At 52.8% G+C, this 19095-nt stretch overlaps 1 protein-coding gene across 1 annotated transcript in view; it reads left to right on the forward strand.

The window, feature by feature from the left end:
- The first annotated feature begins 3088 nt into the window (after positions 1–3088).
- The window catches only part of ACOT7 (acyl-CoA thioesterase 7), a 90197-nt gene continuing 74190 nt past the window's right edge, over positions 3089–19095 (forward strand). The window contains exon 1 of the mRNA XM_030880168.2: positions 3089–3263. Within this exon, the coding sequence (XP_030736028.1) occupies positions 3103–3263 (161 nt within the window). The 5' untranslated portion in view covers positions 3089–3102. The remainder of the gene's footprint in view (positions 3264–19095) is intronic.

The raw sequence follows: 19095 nt of genomic DNA on the forward strand, positions 1-19095 counted from the left end.
CATCAGTCACAGCAATTTTTTGCACCACCTGGAAAGCTTGTTAAATGCAGATTTCTGAGTCCCACCTCCAGGGGTTCTGATTCCCTGTGTTTGAGTCAATAGCCTCATACCTTTCACCTGATGGGGGGGGTCAATCTGCTTGAGCGGAAACTCCCTGGCGGTCCAGTGGTTAGAACTCGCCACTTTCACTGCCGAGTGCATGGTGCTCAATCTCTGGTCGGGGAACTAAGATCCCATGGTGAGGCAAAAAAAAAAAAAAAATATATATATATATATATATTTCAGCAAAGAGGCCACTCCTGAGTATGGGGGCAGCTGGGGGCTGGGCTGGGCGGGGGTGGGAATGGGAAGTTAGCATTCAGCTGGGTACAGAGTGTCCGTTTTGCAGGATAAGAAGAGTTCTGGAGATGGAATGGTGGTCATGGTTGCACAGCACTGTGAATGTACTTAATACCTCTGAACTGCACGTGTAAAAATTGTTGAGATGCTAAATTTTATGTGTATTTTACCACCAAACAGTAAACTAAAAGATACCTTATCTGGAATTGGGGCAGCTACTCAACTGGGTCCTCTGGGATCCATCTGGTTTCTCAGGAACCAGACTAGTCAATAAATGAAGCTGTGATGCATCCTTTAGGTCTTTTAAGTCTGGCATTAATTCTTGCCACTCTAGGAATCTACATTGTTTTGATTTACTATCTTGGTTGGGGGCAATTTGGAAGTTTGCACTTTTTTTAAAACAATGTGTTAGTAATTTATTTTTATTTATTTATTTATTTATTTTTGGCTGCGTTGGTCTTCATTGCTGCGTGCGGGCTTTCTCTAGTTGTGGCGAGTGGGGGCTACTCTTCATTGAGGCGCACAGGCTTCTCATTGTGGTGGCTTCTCTTGTTGTGGAGCATGGGCTCTAGGCGTGCGGGCTTCAGTAGTTGTGGCACGCAGGCTCAGTAGTTGTGGCTCGCGGGCTCTAGAGTGCAGGCTCAGTAGTTGTAGCGCATGGGCTTAGTTGCTCTGCGGCATGTGGGATCTTCCCGGACCAGGGATCAAACCCGTGTCTCCTGCATTGGCAGGTGGATTCTCAACCTCTGCGCCACCAGGGAAGTCCTGGGACCTGGCTATTTAATCCGGAACCACTCAGTCTAGGAATTTAGTCCAGCAGATGGTCAGAGCCAGGTTTTTTGTGTCCTGGATTTGTCCCCCAATCAGATTTTGAGCTTTCTGAAGAACAGAATTGGGACTTCCCTGGTGGTCCAGTGGTTAAGACTCCACGCTCCCAATGCAGGGAACTAGATCCCGCATGCCACAACTAAAAGATCCCACATGCCGCAACTAAAGTTCCCACAGGCTACAATGAAAATTCCAAGTGCCACAATTAAGACCCGGTGCAGCCAAATAAATAAATATTAGAAAAGGAAAAGAACAGAATATCTCCAACTCTCCTGGTGATGTGCCCACCTATACAAGTAGGGCAGGGCCTCAGGAAATCCTCATTCCATTGCACTGTCTGGGAAGGGTTGTTTAGAGAGAAAGAATGAGCAGGGAAGGTGACCACAGAGAGGAAGAGAGGCCCTAACTTATTCGTGTGCTGGGCCCCTTACTTTCGTTATCTCATTTAATCTTCCTAAAGGTCTGGAAGGTGAGTATTATTACACCCATTTAACAGATAAGGAATTCGCCTTGCCTAAGGCTCCAAAGCTGGCTGTTGCTCCCGGGTCCCATCATAAGAAATCCATCCATTTCAGGACCCATACTGCGAAGACGTGGTGGTTAAATAGGGTTGGTGACCCTAGATGCTTGCACACTAGAAAACAAAACTTTTAGTGTAATAATCTTGAAATGATAGACATGATCGGTCAGCTCCCTCTGTTCCTGGGACTTAGAGATGTGTGGTGGGCCGCCTCGCTGGTCTGGTAATGCAGGAGTAACCAGGATGAGTTATTTCAGTATAAATGGGCGAGCTTGAGTTCCATGGGTTATGATTTTTAAAAATCTAACTACAGAAGCAATTTATGTATATTGTAAAAAATTGGGAGAAAGTCAAGTCTCATACGGAGTAATGGCTCTCTGAAATTACAGCACATTGGGACTTCCCTGGTGGTGCACTGGTTAAGAATCCCCCTGCCAACGTAGGGGACACGGGCTCCAGCCCTGCTCCGGGAAGATCCCATATGCCACAGAGCAACTAAGCCCATGCGCCACAACTACTGAGCCCACGTGCCACAACTACTGAAGCCCCCATGCCTAGAGTCCGTGCTCCACAACAAAGAGAAGCCACCTTAATGAGAAGCCCGTGCACCGCATCGAAGAGTAGTTCCCGCTCGCCGCAACTGGAGAAAGCCCACGCGCAGCAAGGAAAACCCAACTCAGCCCCCAAATAAATAAGTAAATAATTAAAAAAAATTACAGCACATAGATGTGATCACGTTTCCCCTCTTTTCTGGGTGGATTTTGTGACACCGACTTGGCCTGGACTCCACTGCTGGGCACAGGGTGTGCAACGGCACAGAGCAGCATCGTTACAGCTCCTCACTGCAGGACACGCACCCCCAAGCAAACGCTCAGAGCACTCTCAGGAAGTCTTTTTGGAACAACCCAGAGGTGGTGTACAGCGGGCGGTGTAGACGGACCCCAGGTCCTGGCTTCTCTCCAGCAGCTGCGTGTTCCTGCAGCAAAAGACACTCGCTGAGGCCTGATGGTTCCTGGCTCCCCGTTTTGTGCACCCACGTGCCTCCCAGCTCGGCCATGAATGCTCCTTTACGGGAAACCGCCCCCAATTTCCTCTCAGGGCTGATCTGAGAAGGCGAGTACCGGTCGCGGCCTCCCGAACTGCCGGTCGCGGGCAAGGGGAAGGCCGCATACAAACACGCGCCACGCGGGGCCAGGCTGACCCTCGAGGTCGCCCAGTCCCGCGCCGGCTCCGCCCAACCGCCGCCGAACCTTCTGGAAGCGGCGCCCCACCGCGGCCCCGCCGCCGCCAGAACCGGACGCCTGGGGAGCCGGCGCCGGCCCGGGGGCGGGACGAGGGCGGGTGCGAGGGGCGGGGCTTCGCAGGAGGCTGCGTTCGACTCGCCGCCGGCGCACAGGCCCCGCCTCTCCGGCGCAATGGCTCCGCCTCTCCCCTCCCCCTCCGCGGCACCGCCCGGGCTAATTCATTCAGCGCTGGGCCTGCCAGACACCTGCGCGCTCCCTCAGGCTCCCGCCGCCGCTGCCGCCACCATGTCGGGCCCCGCCGCCGAGACCCCGTCCGCCATCCAGATCTGCCGGTAAGAGGGACGCGCGGAGGGCGGGCGGCCAGGACTCCGAGTCGCTGCCCGGGCCTGGCCGACCCCCACCGGCCCCGCGCCTTCCCTTCCCCAGTCGCCGCCCCCGCCGGGCCGGTCGCCTCCGGACCCCGCCCGCCCGCCGCGGCCGGGATGCGCCTCGGCTGCCGCAGATCCGGCTGCTTCCCCGCGCGCCGCCGCTCCGGCCTCCGGCGCATCTGCGGGGCGGCGCCGAGGTCACGCAGGCCGTTTGCGCGAGGAAGCGGCGCGGCGCCCTTCCCCGGGCGGGGGTCGGAGCACAGCCCCACCACGTCCCGCCCCGCCCGTTGCCCGAGCGCCCCGGAGCCCCAGCCCAGGTCCCAGTGAGCCCCCTAATTCGGGGTCGTTATCCGGGCGGTGGTTCAAAGCCAACCGGATCCCCCGAAATGTGCGGCGCAGGTAACCCGCTCGCTGGGCGGCGGCCGGAGCCGGTTGAGCCCATCGGTGGGCGCCCGAGTGGGCGGGGGCTGCACATATGCGGTCCCTTCAGTGCCCTGCCACGGTTTTGGGCGGGAGGCGGCTGAAAACAGGAAGAACGGTAAATACCTTTCCCCTCTAAGAGTTCACGGCTAAGAACAGAGGATGGTCCATTGAGCCCGGAAGCATCTCACACAAAGGGGGCAAGGGGTTGTTCTTGTCAGGGGACCATCCCTGCCTTCCGCCACCGGCACCGGTATATAGAGGGCCCCGAGGACGCCGGAGATCACGAGCCGGCTCATTTCCGACAGATGCGGGAGGGCAGCCTCAAGGTTACTTTCCATTCCGTCGTTAAGAACGGAAGCAGGCATGGTGGCATTGGAGCCTGAGCTAAGGAAGAGCGAGGAGTCTGGCAAGGCCGAACGGGCGCTGGGGCCTGCAACAGGGCCTGTGCTGCTTGATGCACTGTTGACAGTGACCCCGCCTTCCTGTTTGGGGCCCGGTGCCTCAGATTTGGAGACCGGGCGTCACACTGACCTTGGGTCCAAGCCAGGTTAGTTTCCTGTGGATGGTGACATCTCCTCGGAATAGGCAAAGGCTCGGCAGACAGTGCTGGATCGTGGGGTGCCCTGAACCCACCCCCGCTTCTGACTGAGTCAAAGTCCTTTCCTGACCTCAAGGTCAGTTTTGACTTTTCTAGGGAGAAGAAATCTTTGGGGGAGCCTTGCGCCATTGATTTGTTATTGGCTGTGTGGCCATCTTGGCGCCACCCACTTCAGGTTCCGAGGGCAAAAATAATAGAAGTAACTGATATCGGGAGACAGACGGGCCTGGATCAGGTGCTTGGATCGGTCTCTGCCTCATATTGGCCGGGTGACCTTGCAGTTTGTGCTTTGCTAAGGGCTCGTAACATCTCTCATCTCGCTTGGTTTGTCCAGCACCCCTGGGAGGGAGGATGGCAGGGAGCCCACCACTCTTGTCAGGGAAGAGGAAACTGAGGTCCCGGGAGACCCATTGCCTCTCTGTAAGGTCATCCGGCCACAAGAGCCCAGGGCTGGGGGCGGGGAAGCACAGCTCCTCATGGGTCTTCTGCCTCCAGACCCACTTTCTTTCCACTGCGTTCCCCACAAAAGAAAATACTGATTTCAATCTACTCGTGGAAGGCTGGGCTTTTATTTACTTCATCAGGATGATGAATAGCCCGTCTATACATACTACCTTTTTAAAAACCAGCCTCTAACATAGTTAATAGGCTTTTGGATAGCCTGGACACTTCCACATGTATGCGCACACTTCTTCTTACCCACGGTGCTTGCTTGCTGGACTGCCGCTCATATATTCACAATGGCATATTGTCTCTGACTGGGGACACGTGGGCAGGATACCTGGCTGAGGTGAGCCTCAGGTGGCCAACACAACTGCCCAGGGGAGTTGGAGGGGTTGTGATGAGGCCCGTGGTCACAGCGACTTGGCCCTGAGAAACCCCAGGACACTGGAGTGGATGTAGCAGGGTGGGGAGCCCTTTAAGGACATCTGAGCTGACACCCCATGTTGAAAGAAGAGCCTCCTGGCCTAGGGCAACCCAGCCCATCAATTTAACAAGCTTCACTGGACGCCTCCAAGGGGTGAAGTGCCCTGAGGGAGGGACACGGACATGGAAAATTCAGTCCCCAGCTTAGCAGGTTCACAGTCTAGCAGGGAGAGGACGCCACACCCACCGCCATCCTAGATGATTAAGAGGGTCCCATGCTCTCGGTCAGAAGGAGGTGTTGAAGGGCTAGGGGCCCTAAAGTCTGGGGAGGGCAGTGGTCAGAGCCAGCTCTCCAGTCCCAGGCCTGGGTGTGAATGTGGCCTCTGCCCCTTGGAAGCTGCCTAACTTTCTGTGACCCGTTTTATCATGGGCTGTTCTGAGTGCTAAAGAAAGTGTATCTAGAGCGTGGCAGAATGGCTGGCACCTTGTAAGTAAGCGGAAGCTCTTTTTGTCTGAAAAGTGGGACCCAGGCTCAGGAAGCCAAGGGCCTAGGTTCGAATCCCAGCTCTGCCTCCTGCAGGCGTGGGCTTTAGGCCTCAGTATTCTTGGCTGTGAATCGGAGGTAATAACAGTACCTGTTTCATGGTGGCTGTGAGGATTAAAACCTTTGGCACAGTGCTGGGCAGTTGAAAACAGAGGGGGGTGTTTACCCCTGAGAGCCCAAACTTTGGACAGCCAGACCACTGCGGTGTGCTGTACCCTCCTGTGCCCCCTGCAGTGGAAGCGTGGAGTCCTCACTGCTGGACTGCGGGGAATTCCCATGTCCCTCCTTCTTTTTATCGAGCCCTACAGATGCAGGCTCTGGGACAGCATTTAAAGTCTCAGAAGAGCATTTTTCTTTTGGTTTATTCTGGATGATGTTAGTTCACATTTTCTTAGCAAATTGCTTTTTTCCTTGTTGGAGTCAGAGTTCTAGAATGTCAGAATCAGAATGACCCCTAGGAGCCCCCAGCCCAACTCTGTTATTTTACCGATGGGGGAAAGTGAGGCTCTCAGAGGGTAAAGCCTTGGCCTAGGGCGGCCTCGGACCCTGACAGCCGAGGGAGCGAAGGCAGCTGGTGTGTTGTTCCCTGTCCGGTGTTCCATTGTCGTGCTTTTCCATTGCTCGGCCTCACATTCACATCCGGTTGTGAGGCTGGATCATGGCATCAGTGTGGGCCCCTAGTAGGAGCCCCTGGGTGTTGGTCGCAGTGAAATTGAAGGACATGTCCCATACCAGGTTGGTGGAGAGTACAACATCCACTAGAACTTTCTGCAGTGATAGAGATGCTCCGCGTCTGCGCTGTCCAGTACGCTAGGCACTAGCCGCAAGTGGCCAATGAGTGCCTGAAATGCAGTCAGACATGGAGGAACTGAATTTTTAATTGCATTCATTTAAATTTATTTAAATGCATACAGGCTGGCCTCCTGTGGCTGGTGGCTACCTTATGGGACAGTGCAATAAGTAGAGGAATTTAAAAACCAGAATTCCTGGTAGGCCTCTGAGGGGCAGGGTTTCCTAAGGGAAGCTTGGAAGCTTTCTGGGGACTGTAGGCAGCTCTCCCAACAACAGAGCTAACGGAGGGGGACCTTGGAAGGTACGTGGCCCAGGGCAGATGCCCTGGAGTCCTTTGTAGGGAGATGTGTGAGGTCTGCAGAGTTTCCTTTTGCTTGCCCTGCTTGTAGGTGTAAATCCGCTAGGAAGTGTCTTCAGCTCAGGGATTGCTTTGTTCACTGCTGTACCATGAATGCCCAGCAAAGTGCCTGACATCTGGTAGATGTGCCAATAAAGATTAGTGGAATGGACTTGAATTTTTGTACAAGCACACCCTCGTTTTCTTGCGTCTCACTTTATTGCACTTTGAATATATCGCTTTTGTTTTTTTTTAATAAATTGAAGGTTTGTGGCAACTTTGTGTTGTCAGGTGATGGTTAGCATGTTTTGGCGATAAAGTTTTTTTAACTAAAAAAATTTTTTTATTGACTTATAGTTGCTATGCAGTATTACATAAGTGACAGGTGTACAATATAGTGATTCACAATTTTTAAAGGTTATACTCCATTTATAGTTATTAGAAAATATTGGCTATAGTCCTCGTGTCATAGGTATAAAATAAAGAGTTTTTAAAATTATTACACATTTGATCGTGTAAACATAACTTTTATATGCACTGGGAAGCCAGAATAGTCATGTGACTTGCTTTATCTTCGAGGTATGCCCGTTTGGAATTTTTTCTCTTTGGGGCTTTGTCTTTGGGTTTACAGGGAAGTCAGTGAAAACATAGAATCTGAGTTACAGAAACCGCACTCGGAGTTAGTATTCTGGGACATTCCATAACGCGATGCACAGTGCTGGCTCCCTTCCTGCGGGGATGCAGGAGCTGTGGGTGAAGATGCAGTCTTTGCAGCCCAGGGAGCCTGTGGTGGGCCAGGCTGTGCTCACCCACCATGCAGCCTCCCCGTCAGTGGGCCAGGCAGCCTGGCATTGCCCTCGCCTTGGCACCACTGCTTCCCAGCTCCCTGGTTTCAGTCAGGCCAGGAGTTGCTTCCTCCTGTAGGTGACGCTTCTCTGGATGGGGCCCAGCCTGGGGTGACTATTCCCTGTGCTTCCTGGTCCACTTTCTTTCACTCTCGGAGGTATCTTGAGGAGGAGGGTAAATTATATGGTCACCCTGCCTGCAGGCTACCTACATCTGAATAACTGAGGAAGCTTATTATAAATACTGATTTTCTGCATGCAAATTATGCTTCAGTAGAAAAGTCAACAACATGCAGATTTAAAAAAACAAGAAAATTATTTATTTATTTGATTGCACTGGGTCTTAGTTGTGGAAGGCGGGCTCCTTATTTGTGGCTCACGGGCTCCTTCGTTGTGGCAGGTGGGCTCCTCAGTTGTGGCACACGAACTCTCAGTTGCGGCATGCATGTGGGATCTAGTTTCCTGACCAGGGATTGAACCTGGGTCGCCCGCACTGCGAGTGCGGAGTCCCATCCACTGAGCCACCAGGGAAGTCCCCAAAATGAAGATTTTAAAACATTTATGAGATACTTGGGGAAACGTGAATAGTCCCTTGACAGTTAGGAATACTAAGGAATTTCTGGTGGTTTTTTTGGCCCTGCCACAAGGCCTGCGGGACCCCCTAGTGATCTCGGAGAGGCAGCGGCAGTGAGTGGTGGCTTGAAGCGAGATCTTAGTGCCTTCCCAGGAATTGAACCTGGGCAGCCTGGATGAAAACCAGGAATCCTAGCCACTAGTTCACCAGGGGCTAGAGTCTAGAAGCAAAGTTCCCCTGGCTCTTACCTCCACTGAAGAAATGCATTTCTGAAGGAGGCAAAAAGTGTAAAAACAGGTACAGAGTTTATCATTAGAGACATAACACAACACGTGGGAGAGCTCACAGAGAAACTGTTTAGTTAAGACAGAAGCAGGGCAGAGATGCACACCCGGAGAGGAAGGGTGTGGGCGTCCCCCCTAATGAGGAGGAACATTGAAGAGGGTTTAAGTCATTTATATGGGGCAGTTCTTCCGGGTCTTTGTTTACCTTTGGCCAATTATCTGGTTTCTTTTTCCACACCTGACCTGCCCTAGGACCCTCCCCAGCCTGTGTGCACAACTTTTTTCCAAGATGGATTCCGGCCCAGAGGCCTAAGGGGGGCCTTGGCATCACCTATTCTGGGTGATTTTTGACCCCCAAGGAGCCTTTCTGCACAGGTGCAATGTCTCCCTTGCCCCAAGGATGGGAAACATAAGACCTCTTGATCTTTTCCTCAAGCAAGGTTCAGCCCCTCTCTGTTCCTGCCATGGCTGTTATCGTAAAGTGTCCACAGGAGACAAAGTCCAGCTCTTTACCCTGGTCCTCTTGTTATTTCTATCTCGAAGGGCAGACAGGAGGCTGGTCATAAATATCTAACCTGGAGCCCACCTATCTGCTGTCTCAGGAAATGCAAACAGGAGGCTAGTTGTACGTGTCAGGCCTGAAGCCCACCTTTTTCCTGCCCCAAGAAATGTAAGCAGGAGGCCAGCTGTAAAGGCCTAGCCCGGAGCCCATCTATCTCCTGCCTCAGTAGTTCCCCGACCAGGGTTCTAGGTATCGAACCCAGGCCCCCTGCAGTGGAAGCGAGAAGTCCTAACCACTGGACCGGCAGATAATTCCGCCCCCCCCCCCCCCCCGCCCTTCTTTTGTTTGTTTGTTTTTTGTTTTGCAGTATGCGGGCCTCTCACTGCTGTGACCTCTCCCGTTGAGGAGCACAGGCTCCGGATGCGCAGGCTCAGCGGCCATGGCTCACGGGCCCAGCCGCTCTGCGGCATGTGGGATCCTCCCGGACCGGGGCACAAACCCGTGTCCCCTGCATCGGCAGGCGGACTCTCAACCACTGCGCCACCAGGGAAGCCCCCCCTACCCCGCTTTTTTTTTTAAGGTGAGGTAATTATATTGTAGTTATGCTTTTTTTAAAAACAACCTTTACTGAGGTATAAATTATGTGCCATAAAATGTACCTATTTTTAATGTACGGTTCACTTTTGACAAATGTGTACACCTGTGTAATGATCACAGTTGTGACATAGAACTTTTCCACCACCTCAAAAAGTGCCTTCCTGGGGACTTCTCTGGGGGCACAGTGGTTAAGAATCCGCCTGCCAATGCAGGAGACACAGGTTTGATCCCTGTTCCGGGAAGATCCCACATATCGTGGAGCAACTAAGCCCGTGTGCCACAACTACTGAGCCTGCGCTCTAGAGCCCTAGAGCCACAACTACTGAGCCTGCATGCCACATTACTGCAGCCTGGGAGCCTAGAGCCCGTGCTCCACAACAAGAGAAGCCACTGCAATGAGAAGCCCACGCATCACACTGAAGAGTAGCCCCCGCTCACGGCAACTAGAGAAAGCCCACGCGCAGCAACCAAGACCCAACACAGCCAAAAATAAATAAATAAATAAGTGATAAATTAATTACATTTCTAAAAAAAAAAAGTGCCTTCCTGCCCCTTTGCACTTGGTTTCCTCCCAGCTCTGGCCCCTGGCAAACAGGTATGCTTCCTATCACTAGTTTTGCCTTTTCTAGAATTTCTCATCAATGGAGTCATAGACTCAGCACAATGCTTGTGAGTTTCACACGTGTGTGTGTGTGTGTGTGTGTGTGTGTCGGTGATTCTTGCTGTTGTTGCCTAGTAATCTTCATTATCTCTTTATCAGACAGTGAACATTTGAGTTCTTTCCAGCTTTGGGCAGTTATGAAAACAGTTCACAATTGCAGATTTCAAAACATTTAGGACGTAGCTGAGGAAACTTGAATGCTTACTTGATATTTAATGATATTAAACTGGGCTTCCCTGGTGGCTCAGTGGTTAAGAATCCGCCTGCCAATGCAGGGGACACAGGTTCGAGCCCTGGTCTGGGAAGATCCCACATGCCATGGAGCAACTAAACCCATGCACCACAACTACTGAGCCTGCGCTCTAGAGCCTGCGAGCCACAACTACTGAGCCCGCATGCCACAACTACTGAAGCCCGCGTGCCTAGAGCTCGTGCTCCACAACAAGAGAAGCCACCGCAATGAGAAGCCCATGCACCACTGCGAAGTATAGGCCCCGCTCACCACAACTAGAGAAAGCTGTGCACAGCAACGAAGACCCAAAGCAGCCAAAAATAAATAAATTTATTATTTTTTTAAAAATGTTAGTTTAAAAAAAAAGAAAAAGAGGAGCTCCTTTCTGCTTGCTAGATGGGATGCTGCCCGATTCATGAATTGTTGAATAAAGCCAATTAGAAAAAAGTTATATTAAGGAGTTCGTATTTTAGGTGGAATAATTGTTTTGTGATTCTGTTTTTATTTTTATTTTTTGGCCACACCATCTGGCTTGTGGGATCTTAGTTCCCTGACCAGCGATCGAACCCGGGGCCCCCGGCAGTGAGAGCACTGACTCCTAACCACTGGACTGCCAGGGAATTCCTGTGGTTCTGTTTTCAAACGGAGTCTTTATCTTTCCGAGGGAATGCTGAGATATTTACATGTCGTGATCTGAGCGCAGGTTGGAACAGAATTTCCAGACACAAGGCAGAATGTAAGGAAGGCAGAGTTTATTAAAGAGAAGCGTTGCTGCAAGAACAGCTGGCCGACTTCCTGGTAGCCAGGGAAAGTCGACAATGAGCATGGGTTGCTTGTCTGTTTTTATAGCCAGGGAACCTGCGAGTCATCTGCTAACTGGTCAGAGTATGTATACTTTCAGCGTGCTGAGCGGGAGGAAAACTGGGCAAATGTCTTTCCTTATATGGGATGGGAAAGGGACAGGGCATGCTGCTTGGGAGGGCCCTGGGACATGGCAGTGGTCCCATTGTGACAGAGTGACGGGAGTCCTGTAACTCTTTGTTCCGGCAATATTGGCCCTTTGAGTTTATCTTCTTTGTCCTTGGACACTACGTTCCCCCCTCTCTTTATTTACAGGGCCAATTCTTTGGCCCTATTGGATACCCTGCTCACGTCTACCTACCTGCCTATCTCCTTCTTAGGCGTTCAGGAACCCTTTTTGTAAGGAGAAGGGGCGACAATCTCTCTGGCTGCTTCCTGCTGGACAGGGGCATTGTGGGGCCCTGGGTCCCAATGCCCACTCTCTATCAGGGTATATTTACGGAGGGAGATGAGATCCTGCACAATGATTAGGCAGTTTGTTCCAGTGTATTCCGTGTGCCAACTGGCTGGTACTCTTGTTGTAGCACCATCTGGAACTGAATCTTTTGAACCTGTCGGGAGATGAATTGAGATAATGTGTTAATAATGCAGGGGCCAAACAACAAAACAAAGGCCATCAGGATTGATGGTCCCAACAGGGCAATAGCCATGTCCATCTCTGGATCCCCATAGAGGAGAGGAGGTTGGAAAGCCAGCTTGGGGCCCTGTCCTGCTCTCTCTTTTAAATCTTCTATTAATTTGATGTTTTTCTTTAGAATCTGAAGGTCTTCTTCAACCTGGCCAGAGGTATTAATATAGAAGCAGCATGTCTCATTTAGCAGGGCACAGATACCCCCGCCTCAGCTGTTATAACATTAAGGGCCTATTTTGTAAAACCCCCTCGGCCAGAGAGCCTGGGGCTGACTGCTGTTCCTCAGTGGCTGCTACCGCTGCCTTCCAAGGTTCCTGGGCCGTGATGGTGAGAGGGAGAGCGCTCCTCTCTGAGAGGGGTGTGCCTGCAGACCAGAAGAGCCCTCCAAGGACACTGCATATTATTTCAGGCTGATCAAGAACTGGGTTATCATAAGCATGTCCCCACCAAGCAGCAGTTCATGTTTGTCTCTCCTGGACAGGTCTTATGGCCTCTTCGAGGAAGGATCCAAGGCTGGGAATGCCTCCTGAGGAAGCTAAATCCTTGGTAGTCATAATGGTCGCCTCTGGGACCACAGCAGTAATTGTGCGGGAGCCCCCTCCAAAGTGTGGGAAGATCCAGATAGACCCCTTTACCACATAGAAATGAAAATCCGGTGCCCCTCAAGGATACCCCTGCTGTGGCTCCCCAGAGCCAGGCTCTGACCTTTTGGGAGTTTTCCTCTGGAAATAGACTGGGGTCCCATGGCCTAGGATTATATTGGGAAGGCCAAACTCCAAGGAAGTAATCATCTATACATAAAGGGGAGAATCCAGGCTCTGACCGATTATGAGTGTGACTGGGGGATTGGCATAACAAATTTCTGAATATTAGCTGAATTATGTTATATTTTGGAGGAGAATCTTGCCGGGAGGTTAAACTAAGTAAGTGTCTGGTGGTCACACCGATCCCCACATATTTAGTTCCCAGTACCGAGCTGTTTATGGGGATATGGTCTTCATTAATATATTTCTTAGTCACAGTTTTCCTTGAATTTCCCCAACACAAAGTGGAATTACCTTCGTGTACCTCATATTTATTTTCCTCGGACCAGGGATCCCACTCCAGGCTAGTCTGATTAAAATTGAGGGTGTAGTTACAAAGAGAGTCATTTAGCCAGCCCAAATGGGTCCCCAGCCATCTGGGTTTTGGAAACAGAGCTGTGCCTCGTCTGCCCAAGCTTGGTCTGATGCCCATATCCTGTTTTTCTCTTCGTGAGTACAACAGGTGGTCAGGACTACATGAATGTCTTGCCGGGTCAGGTCAAAGGCTATGGTGAGGGCCTGAAATTCCTTAATAGAAGTGGTGGGATCCTGACCGAAGGAACCTAACTTGTTTTGAATTTGGAAAATGTCCGACATGGGAAAGGGAACATGGAATCTAATAGTGCCCATGTCTCCATTTGCTACTTCCCTTAAGGGAAGCATATTAGAATCTGTTTCCTGGCATTGGGCAGTCCTCGATCTTGTGTGGGGAGGGAAGAGGGGGCTTTTGCCCTGATAAGGGGGTGGCTGTTGGGAGCTGTGGGTTGAGGCGGGGGCAGGGGCTGAAGCAAAGGGGGTTGATGTGGTGGGGAACAGGAAAGGTCGAGTAGAGGGTCGCCTAGGAGATCTGATGGAGAGGGAGGCAGAGGGGGTCGGGGGCATAAGGTGGCAACAGAAAGACACATGGTGGCATGAGTCCCTCAGCTCCAGATTCTGACTACGGGCCATAAAGCTCTGGATGTAAGGAACCTCGGAGTCCTTTCCTTGTTTCCGGCAAGAGAGATGAAGTTGGAGGATCGTGTTATAATTTAGTGTGCCGTTAGGAGGCCACTGTTCTCGGTCCCCCAGTTTATACTGGGGCCAAGCCGTGTTACAAAAGAAAATGAGCCTCTTCTTTTTGAGGTTCTCAGAGTCAAAATTTTCCAGTTCCTGAGGATACAACCACGGGGTGAGTCTGAGGGAGGCTCCTGAGACGTACCAGAACCCTAAGGCTAAGAATGCCTATGTGCCATAGAATGGGGGTACTGAGAGTCACCACCGGCTGACAGAAAGGTGTCCCCTTTGTCCCAGTGATCTCTCCGTGCGACTGAGGCACAAAATGGGTCGACCGTCTCAACAATCGCATCTGACCGTGAGAGGTGACCCCTGAGCGTGCAACTAAGGCACCTTGTGACTCGGGCAGGGAAAGAAAGAAAAGAGAGAGAGATTCCCGGGACCCACTGGGTGACCCCCGGCTTGGCGATGCCCTGAAACGTGAAAGGCCCTCTGGGGACGGCTCAGAGGCAACGCCTAGGCTCCTGTAAATCAATCCGGACGGAGAAAGAGGTGAAAGTGTAACAGAGAAGACAGGCTGAGGAATCGGCCTCGTAGCCCTGCCGGGAAGGCGGCGGCCAAGGGGAGGAGGCTCAGTGTTCTGCTTGAACCAATACGCGCCTCACGGTGCATGGAAGTTGTCTTGCTGGGGACAGACGCTCTAACAGCCTGGTCCGTTCCGTGACCCTCTTATGCTTTCACGGGAGTCTTCAAGCGGCAGGCACCCTAGCGGCTTTTAAATGCCTGACCTGTGCCCGCACGATGCCAATCGGCCTAGTCCGCAGTCGGGAGGAAGACAGAGGGATCCTCAGCCGTCTGGGCGGCAGTTACTGGGGCGAAGTGAGCGTCGAGCCTTCGGAACACGCCAGGGTGTGGCCCTGGCCAGAGTCCTCTGTTGCTTCCATGGCAACTTGCCTGTTCCCAGAGAGTCCCAAGGAATGAGGAGAGGAGGTGGGGAAAGAGATCCCCCAAGAGATATCCCCGTACGGGCCACCACAATGCTGTGATCCGAGCGTGGGTTGGGAAAGAATGTAAGGAAGACAGTTTATTAAAGAGAAGGGTTGCTGCAAGAACAGCTGGCCGACTTCCTGGTAGCCAGGGAAAGTCGACAATGAGTATGGGTTGCTTGTCTGTTTTTATAGCCAGGGGACCTGCGAGTCATCTGCTAACTGGTCAGCGTATGTATACTTTCAGCGTGCTGAGCGGGAGGAAAACTGTCTTTCCTTAGAAAGAGGCAAATGTCTTTCCTTATATGGGATGGGAAAGGGACAGGGCATGCTGCTTGGGAGGGCCCTGGGACATGGCAGTGGTCCCATTGTGACAGAGTGATGGGAGTCCTGTAACTCTTTGTTCTTCTTCTTTGTTCTTAGAGCACACCACCCTGACTCCAGGCGCTAGTTCCCCTCTCAAGGGCAACGAAAGCTTTCAGTTTCCCTGGCCTCCCTCCAGGGATGGTCTACACGGGGCCTGCAGGTGTAGTCACCTGGTTCCCATCATTCTGCGCTTTGCCTTTTTTCATCTAATGGTGCTTCTCCTAGACCGTTCCTCCCTCTTGCTTGGGGCTGTGCACTCTTGTGTTGTGTGGATATAAGTTAATCTGAGTCCCTTATTGGTGGACATTTAGGACACGGCCAGTCTTTGCATGATAAACAGCTTTGCAGTGAGTAACCTTGAACACACTTGGTTTAATCATGTGTGCCAACATCTGTAGGGTGAATTCCTCTCAGTGGAATGGCTGGCTCAGAGCAGCCTATGCATCTGGAGTTTGGACGGATAACGATAACACCAGGTTGCCCTCCAGGAGGTTGTATCCACTCATGCTCCCCGTTCATCGATGAGCCCCTCGGGACAGGTGGGCACAGGCAGGGCGGTGGGAACGTCTGGGTGTGCCTGGCCAGCAGCGCTGGTCTGGGCAGGTGCAGCTTGGAGCCCTGCAGGACAGTGGGAGATCAGGCGAGAAAAGTTCCGGATCCCTGAGAGCTTCGAACGCCTCACTAGGAAGTTGAATCTTTTGTTTTTCTGGCCACCCCGCACGCACGGCATGCAGGATCTTAGTTCCCTGACCAGGGATCAAACCCACTCCCCCTGCGGTGGAAGCGCGGGAGTCACTGGATCACCGGGGGAAGTCCCGGGAGTTGGATGTTGAATCTTTATTCCATAGGAGGGGCCCTGGAGGGTCTGAGCAGGGGAGTGCACTCCTGCTTAAGAAGAGGGACTCTTGGGGCAGTGGGGTAGGCAGTGGGTTAGGGCTGGGAGGCAAGAGGCAGACGAAGAAGCCCCCCCACCCCTGGTCCCCAAGTGACTCCCCACATACCAGCCCTGCCTTGGTCTCCCCGAAGCCGCCCCATCCCCCAGGACAAGTCCAGACGCCGTCCCCAGCCAGCCCCAGGCCCTTGTGACAAGCTCCTGGCTCCATCGTCCCGCTCCCCTCTTCACCCCCGTCTCCCCACAGGCTGCTGGCCAGCGTTGGGGGGTTGTCATCTGTTTCTGGACCCACCGAGCTCTCCCAGCACTGGGGCCTTCCCCTGAGATGCGCCCTCTTCTTGGAACATCCCCTGCCCCCTGTCCCTGGCTCAGCCCTGCTCCCCCTCAGGGACTTGGCCCAGGTGTCACGTCCTCTGCGAAGTTTTCCCCGGCGTCCAGGTGAGTGGCTGCCCCGTCTGGGAGTGACTCCTTGACCCGGGTCTGTGCAGCTTCCTTCGTGCTCCTGTCGTCAGCTTTGTGTCTGCTCCGGAGGGGAGCAGAGTCCGGGTGGTGTCTACTTCGGTTAGCCACGGGCCCAGCCCTGGCCATCTCATCCTGTGCTCTGGGACAGGAGCAGCTGGAGTAGAAGGGGAGGGGCAGTGGGTGACATGGTGACATTCAGACGCCACTGCTGGGAGGGCGGGGGGGAGTGGAGGATGGTGAAGAGGATGCTCACCAGAGGCAGTGTCTGTGCCACCGGCCGGCTGAGAGGACGTGAGGGGTGGGAAGCCGGCAGGGTTCCCTGGGCTGACCTTCCACTGTCCTCTGAAGTTTCTGGGGTCCAAGGAGCGAGGGAGTCGCAGGTTAGCATGGGCAGAGGGGCAGAGAGAGGTGGGAGGGAGAATGGGTCACACAGAGTCTCCCCCCAGGACTGGGTCAGGCCCGCCACCTGCTCTGTCCCCCGGCCCCCCGCCCCCCGAGCTGCCCTGCGTGGGGTTGAAACATTTCAGTCGGGCGTGGCCAGTCAGATACCAGGAGATGTCGCGTTAGACTCTGGATCTTGCCAGCTTCTCTCGAAAACCCAGAGCTTCGGCATCCTGGACTCAGACACCTGCACGGCCGCAGCCGGCCAGCGTGCAAGCCCAGTATCGCCCCGTTGCGTCCCTGCTCAGACACCCGTGGGCAGTGCCGCGTGGCATCGTGCTTCGTCTGCTGGGCTGTCTTTTCTTCTTTTTTAATAGTGAAGCACTTTTCATACCCATGTCTTTACTAAAAGTGGGAAAACAGAAGCTCCACAGAGGGGCCGCGTGTTCTCCTGGCGTCCCTCCTTCCTCCCAGTCCTGCCTGGAGGTGACACGCGTAGGGGGAGCTCTGTGGAAGGTGGGTTGAGGAGGACCCTGCCCAGCAGCTCCTGAGCCCTTTGGAGGGAGGGAGGGCAGGTGTGGGATCACAGCTCAGCATGCAGATGGAGGCCAGGAAGGAACCACAGTGAGGCCATGGGGAAGGAGTCTTGATTTGGGGCCACAGGAAAGGGGTGAGTGAGCTGGGCTCTTGCCCCCCTGTGTCTGTGGGAACTGCAGAGCCGAGTCAGGGTCAGGTCCTGGGGGAAGGTTTGTGTCTGCGCTGCCTGCCTGGGTGGCCAGCCGGCCTGGGGGGTTAGGACGGTCCTTGGGGCAGGACCCAGGGTGACCAGGTTGGGAGGGGGCTGGAGAGTATGCAGTCTGGAGCGCCTGGCATTTACTCCTAAGTGCCCAGGGACCCCGGGGGCAGTGGGATGTTGATGGCGTGGGGTCCCCAGGGACCCCCAGTGTGGCAGGGTGGCGCAGGCGCCATCCCCTGTTCTGCTATTTCAGAGGCCACCTCCTTATCAGTCCCTTCCTCCTCAGGGTCCTGCCGGATGCAAGCACTTCCTCCTGCACCCTGTGGCCCTCTGTCTGCACTTCTCCCCCTGGCCCTGCATCCCTCTGCACCAGCCTGGCGTGGGCAGCCCCACTTTACAGACTCGGAAAGGCAAACCCACAGAAAGGAACCAGGCTCCGCCAGAGGCAGGCTCTGGTACTCCTGGTGTCAAAACGTTTTGGTCCTCACCTGTCTGGAACCCCCACCCAGCCCTTACCCCACCTCGGCATCCACCAGACACCGGTTCCCGCATGCAGAGATGCACCATCTGGTCTTTACTAAGTTGAAAACAAATACAAAGGAAAGAGTCTGATACAGCAGCTTTGTTATTTGAATTGGCTACCTCTTAAGCTTAAAAAAACCCCACAACTCTGGTATAAGCTTGAAATTTTTAAACTTAAAGTTTTTAAAATTTTTAATTATTTTATATTTTCAGTTGTATGGATATATGATTGACATATAAAACTGTACAACATGGTGACTTGGCATACGTGTGTGTGGTGAAATGATCACCACGGTAAGTTCAGTTAACACCCATCATCTCACATCGCTATAATTTCTTTTTCTTGTGATGAGAACTTTTGAGATCTACTCTCTCGGTAACTTTCAAATATATGACATGGTGGTGTTAACTTTAGTCACCGTGCTGGACGTCACATCCCCATGGGTTATTTTGTAACTGGAAGTTTGTACCTTTTGACCCCCTTCACCTGTTTTAACCCTTCCCCCCGGAACCCCTCCGGCCTCTGGCAACCACCAGTCTGTTCTCTGTATCTATGAGTTTGAGCTTTCTAGATTACACGTATAAGGAAAATGAAGTAGTTTTTGTCTTCTTCTGTCTGACTTATCTAATGGATCTTAACTGCCCTCAAGGTCCATCCGTGTTGTTGCAAATGGCAGGATTTCCTTCTTTTTTATGGCTGAATTATACACACACACACACACACACACACACACACACACACACACACACACACACACACACACACACACACACACACACACACACACACACCATGTCTGCTTCATCCATTCATCCATCAGTGGACACTTAGGTTGTTTCATGTCTTGGCTACTGTAAATAATGCTACAGTGAATGTGGGGCTGCAGATATCTCTTCAAGAGAGTGA

This window comes from Globicephala melas, chromosome 1 (genome assembly GCF_963455315.2).
Source record: "Globicephala melas chromosome 1, mGloMel1.2, whole genome shotgun sequence".
Classification (NCBI taxonomy): Eukaryota; Metazoa; Chordata; class Mammalia; order Artiodactyla; family Delphinidae; genus Globicephala; species Globicephala melas.